We start from the raw sequence: 6000 nt of genomic DNA, 5'->3' as shown, positions 1-6000 counted from the left end.
TTATAGTCATCTACAAGCGGAAGTCCTACATTCTTTTATAATAATGAAAAAGTTTTCGTTCAAGTATGTCATGTATTTCGATATTGGACAAAACTTATCTGGAACTTTGTTATTATTCCCCCAAGACTAAGTGGATTACAGCAATAGAAACTCGCCACAAGTAACTTGCTATAATAAAAGTTTCAAGTATACGTGACGCAATCAAAGATTTGACTTGATGGAACAAGCCTTATTAGGGTCACCCCACACCAGCGTCACCCGAGCTTCGGCATCTGGTCAACTGTATGGCTGCTGCTCGACGCAACGTTGGCGCAACTGCGCAGCGACGCCATTTTTCATAGTGCTGACTAGACGCGGATGCTGAAAAGATGCTAGTGTGGGGTGGTCCTTAGTTCATAATAAAATAGGTAAGTTTTATGTCAGAATTTAAGAATTTTCGTACAAATTTTACTCTTCACGTTTACTGTTCTCGAATTTTATCTCAACTTTTAACGGTCGTAAGAGGTCGTTTTACGACTTGAAAAGGGACGTGATATCGTATCGTGTTTAAATGACACAGAGTAAATGAAGGGTTCACGGAAAGAACATGTCTAGTCACTTTAGTAACATTGTGAGTAATCGCAGTTTTAAAATTTGGAAAAATGACAAAATGTATGGAAATTCCGTGACCAGGTCTTTTTTAACAAAAAACATTTTTTTACATATATTATACAGTGGTAGCAAAAGATATAACTAATAGTTCTTTAAGAGCTCGACATTTTAAGATGAAAATCTCATATTCCGTAATTTTTTGTACCCAGGGTGGGTTTTGTACAGTCGCCATCAGATATATCGGAGCGGCCAAGGCGCTCACAAATATCTGAACACGCCTCTATTGTCAGGGCGTTAGAGTGCGTGTTCAGATATTGTGAACACCTCGGCCGCTCCGATATATTTGATGGCGACTGTACCGGAAACTGAGTTTGCAATTATTTTGTAGGTTGGTAGAAATATTCTGTTCGGACTTAGGCCCCGCTTGGTTAACGCACACATTTCACAATATGATTATGAATATAGTAAGTAGGTAAGTTAAGCTATGTATGTACATGATTTAATGCATTGAGCAATTTTATTATACATAATTATATTAAGTGACTGACAAAAAGTTTAAATATAGCTTAAAATTTTAAAAGAAGCTTACTATGGTCGAGAGTAAAATGGCATACTATAAATCGTAACTATATAACAACAAATGTAATTTATAACACTAAAATTAAGTCTATTTATCTAAGTACTTAGAAACAATAAAAAAATAATGGCTTTTTAACACATTTATGTATTGTAACTGCCAAAATAAAAAGTTTTTATGTTTAATTAAGTATAGAAAATTGTATGAAGTGGAGTGTGACTTCTTAGTTTAGGTCAAAAAGGGCAAAAATACCTTATTTATAATATTATTTAAAATCTTGGGACTAGTCGAGGAATGAAATATTAATGTTTAAAAATATTTACAATATTTCTATACTATAATATATAAAAAATATCATCTTCGTGCTTTTGCTACTAATTGCTTAACCTCACTTTATGTCACCTTTAGCTTTAAGTACAAAAACTAAAGAAACTTGACTTAGAAATTAATCTACAAACTATAAAGGCAAAAAATGCATGAATATATCATTAAAAATCTCTTTTTTTGTATAAGTTTTTTAAAGCGTCTAATTCACTAGGGGACAAAATTATCCAATTATCTACGCAATGACATCAAATCTAATTGAACGTGACGTTTTCAGACATAATATTAAGAATTTAGATTGTCTTAAAATTATAAAATTACATTGATAAGTACCATTTTACCAGGATTTTACCGACGTACTTCATTCTGAATAATATTTCAATCGACTTAGGCGCCCATTCTCCAGCATTGAGAATATTGAGATTGAGACCCGCTCGCAAACGCACACAGTAGAATCAAACTTTAACATAATGTAATAAAAGTCACGCGATTTCATTTAAAGTCAAGCGATGTTAAACTTTATCTCCTAGTGAATCAGCAGCATTAATGCTTGACGCGCTGCGCGGGCGCGCGGACCCTGGGGGCGGGCGGTGCCGCCATCTTGTCGTATCACCGCGCGGCCATTTTGTTTTCCTCGTCCTTGGTATCGTTGTCCTGTGTCTGGTCGCGGGACTCTTGGACAGACTCTAGGGCGATGTCGAACGACGACTGTCGGCTAGAATAGAAGTTACTGGTCAAGTACACGATATAATAAATATTTTATACCAATTAGTAGGGGTAATAGCGTTATAAGTGTGTATAGCGTAGCGTAGCAAGTGTAGCGAGCATTCGGGAAAATTGACCGCACCTTCTTAAAACACACGAAAAAGTTTATCTAAAAAGTCGTATCATAATGACTGATCACTATGGATTTTCTATTAGAGAGCTACTTTATTTTGTGTATTGTGTAAAGTAATTTATCATTTTTGTTAAATAATTTTTGTACCTGTCCATAAGATAGTTCCCAGGGGCCGAAAGCGACCGCCCCGAGCGCGCCAGGCCTCCTCGCTTCGGCTTTTCGGCCTCCTTGATGGTCTCCGAGGACTCGCGGCGAGATGTACTGCCTTCCCGACTTCGGAGAAACGGATTCTGCAACATAAGACATTATTTATGAAGTTATTAGACACTGACAATGTTTTGTCCTCTTGACGTTATAATCTTAACTTTTAGGGCGTTGTGTTGGTGGTTACACTTCGACTCGTTGGTTGGTTGGTTGGTGGTTGGTTGGTTGGTTGGTTGGTTGGTTGGTTGGTTGGTTGGTTGGCTGGTTGGTTGGTTGGTTGGCTGGTTGGTTGGTTGGTTGGTTGGTTGGTTGGTTGGTTGGTTGGTTGGTTGGTTGGTTGGTTGGTTGGTTTTGTTGAAATGGTGACAGTTTCGATCAGTGTGCTCATCAGCTCAGAGGTAGTGCTTTGAATTTCTTTCCTTCTAGGAATCCTTCATTATTTACTCTCTTTTCTTTGCCACATGCCGTTGCAAAGGCTGGTTAACCTTGGAAACTGACCTGAAAGCTGTGCTTCTTGAGCATGGTCTTGATGAGGATGAGGGTGGACAGATTGGGGATGGAGGTGACGACTCGTGCCATGTCCTCGTCTGTCACCTCCACCAGGCGACAGTTCTCCTGCTCTGAGGGTAGAGGATCAGCTCCGTTGTTTGTCACCCAGCCGTGTTCCTGTACAGGAAAATATACGAATTAAATTAAATGGCGTCATATATAAAAACTTTTGACAGTTGTCAACCTATTTACTATCATAATATTGTCTTCGGTTACCGCGATAGTTACTCATGAAATAAAACCATGACATGGTTGTGGGTATTTTTGCATTTTGTAATTTTTCCTCAGTCACCCGTTGACCACGAACGCTGTAAAGGGTTCGAAACGTCGGGATGTATTATAAATTCAATATACGCGATATAATCCGTTTTCATGGTTTTATTTCTATTTACTATCAGTTTCTTACCTTAATTTCATGCATCGTAGCTCTTCTCGCCGGGTCCTTGTCAAGCATACGTAAAAGCAACCCCTTTAGAGGCGCTGAAAGCGTCGGTCGCGATGGAAACTTCAATGGTTCAGTGAGCGCTCGTTGAGCTATCTCAGCGCACGCACCGCTCCAGGGCACGCGACCGGTCAACATGGCGTAGAGGGTTACGCCTAGCGACCAGATATCTGCCGCCTGGGGAAAATAAAGTTTTACAGCTGTGAAGGGGCTCTTATAACTAAAGTCCACCATGAGAAGGTGCATGGGAAGGAGTATTAAGAATAATTTATGGGGAAGGACTTCTGAATTATGGATCAAGATTACAGCGTGGCAAGGAGAGTGAATTTGCGGCGATGCTACTTATTAAGGTTTGGGTATCTAGGTTTGGGTGGATATTGTGCGTTTTGATGCTCTTACCTCCCCGTTATACCGATCAGCTGGTGCAGCCGCTTCAGGAGCCCTGAAGGCCGGGGTCCCCACGCCCCCTGCAAGCCCTGCATCTGCTAACTCCCCGCAGGCACCAAGGTCCGCCACTTGCACCCGACCGTCGCCAAGAAGGAGGTTAGCTGGTTTAATGTCGCGGTGGGCGATGCGTTGGTAGTGTACTGTTGAGCAATTTGAAACCAGTAGAATTATTTAATTGGTGGCGGTGAAAGTTTTCGGGATTTTCAGTCAACATTCCCCTGCATGGTTTGTCCAGTATCTTTGGCTTCAATGAGATAACAAATACCAGCAATCAGTTTATAGGACGGTACTGTCATAATAAATCTCCAAAGTGTTTAATAACGATTGTTCCTCGTGTAACGTTTTTAGTATCCGTGCCCTAATAGGCAAAACAGCTCATTCAAAATTCTCGTAGTGTTCATCTGTTGCGTTTTTGTAATAAAAAAAAGATTAATGACTAACGTTTCTATGGCGCGGAATACCCTTGCAGGTACTTCCAAAAGATATTAACACTGAAAATATCTTTTGGAATAATTTTGAGTATTTTGTATTCACAGTACTGGATCCCCAGCAGAGCATATCGGAAGTACTTCCTTGCTGAGCGGATTGTCTGTCGGTATGTCGATGACTGGGCTTCCAGCAGCTGGAACACCTACAGCTGGTATTCCTAAACACCTAGTACTTACAGTACTCGATCCCTAGTAAAGCATCTCGGAAGTACTTCTTTGCTAGCTCCTCGCTGAGCGGGTTGTCTGTCGGTATGTCGATGACTGGTCCACCTTCCAGCAGTTGGAACACGAGGTACAGCTGGTCTTCCTCAGGGTCATCTAACACCTGGAAATATTCGTAAATATTATCCTTAGAGTCATACGAATCTAGTCGCCGACCTACCTATAATCGAAGTAACTCTCTCATTTTAAAACGACGTTATAAAATAACATGAAATTTGACATGAATTGAAACCTTTCACATGCCCTTGGAATAAATACTATCCTCCGCCTGCGACATAGGGAATTTTATTTTAAAAATCGTCCAATTGGACCCATTTATTGGTTGATTGTCTAAAAACCATTTCTACAATCAAGAATAGGTTTCGCAAATTTTCAAAGTCATATACGAGACGTTTTGTATTATTTATGTATTTATTTGAAAGATGTGGGTACGGGCATGACTGTTCGCATTGAAAGCGATTAGACTTCGAAAGTAGCCGCCAAGTTTGTGGCAAAAAAGTTCTAGCAGATCAGAATTCAACAGGTCGGCGGCGACTTGTTGAATATGACCGAGTCATTACACGCGTGGTTACACCCTTACGCCGCGAGAGAAAATATCAATAGACACATTACCGCCTGTCGTTCAACCTCTTCCTTTCTGTATTCTTTGTATTGTTTTCTGTATCGAGGTGTGCAATAATAGTACATTGTGATACAAGTGTGCTAAGTTGGTCATTACACACGAGGCGATATTGTGCGCGTGAGCTGTAAGCGAGCGCGCAATAAGGAAGCCGATGTGTGTAATGACCAATGCACACGCGTTTCATACGACGTTTTTCAACACACTTGCGAGGCAAAAAAAAGAAACTTTCACATTAATCAAATTTTAATTGTTAAAACAGTATTAGTAAAATTCTAAAATCCCGCCGCGGCAGGCGGTCGGGCGCGCCGGTGCCAGCCAGTTCTACCAATTAAAGAAGGCACCGTTTCCATGCATATTATTAGCAATCAGTTACCTTCTTAACTCAGTCGGATAATATAATGAAAAAGCACGCAAAGAATCATCTGATTTTTCCAAGCCAGATGAAAGCATGGTATGAAAAGCATTGAGCAAGTGTACGCTACTTAAATATCTTAACCTCGTAAGGCCCAATGGGCATTACAATGTACACTCTGTTTCAATCTAATTTGAACCTTACACTAACTGAATTAAGTAGCATTTCTTTTGTTTCATTGTTTTCTAAAACAAACGAAAGTCACCCTAATCTTCTATACAACAAGGTTCAAATTAAACATAGGGAAACTTTGTATGGTGGGCCTTAGGAGGATAATAAATACG

The 6000-nt window shown here is 40.0% G+C and overlaps 1 protein-coding gene across 1 annotated transcript in view; it reads right to left on the bottom strand.

Annotated features, from left to right (window-relative positions):
- Positions 1 to 1371: 1371 nt before the first annotated feature.
- LOC134749928 (calcium/calmodulin-dependent protein kinase kinase 2) overlaps positions 1372 to 6000 on the bottom strand; it is a 172530-nt gene continuing 167901 nt past the window's right edge. The window contains exons 6-11 of the mRNA XM_063684948.1: positions 4638 to 4785; positions 3925 to 4112; positions 3490 to 3702; positions 3033 to 3200; positions 2478 to 2620; positions 1372 to 2207 (exon numbers count right to left, since the gene is read on the bottom strand). Coding sequence (XP_063541018.1) covers positions 2102 to 2207; positions 2478 to 2620; positions 3033 to 3200; positions 3490 to 3702; positions 3925 to 4112; positions 4638 to 4785 — 966 coding nt within the window. The 3' untranslated portion in view covers positions 1372 to 2101. The remainder of the gene's footprint in view (positions 2208 to 2477; positions 2621 to 3032; positions 3201 to 3489; positions 3703 to 3924; positions 4113 to 4637; positions 4786 to 6000) is intronic.

The sequence above is a fragment of the Cydia strobilella genome, chromosome 19 (genome assembly GCF_947568885.1).
Source record: "Cydia strobilella chromosome 19, ilCydStro3.1, whole genome shotgun sequence".
NCBI lineage: Eukaryota > Metazoa > Arthropoda > Insecta > Lepidoptera > Tortricidae > Cydia > Cydia strobilella.
This window is presented reverse-complemented; position numbering and strand designations above follow the sequence as displayed.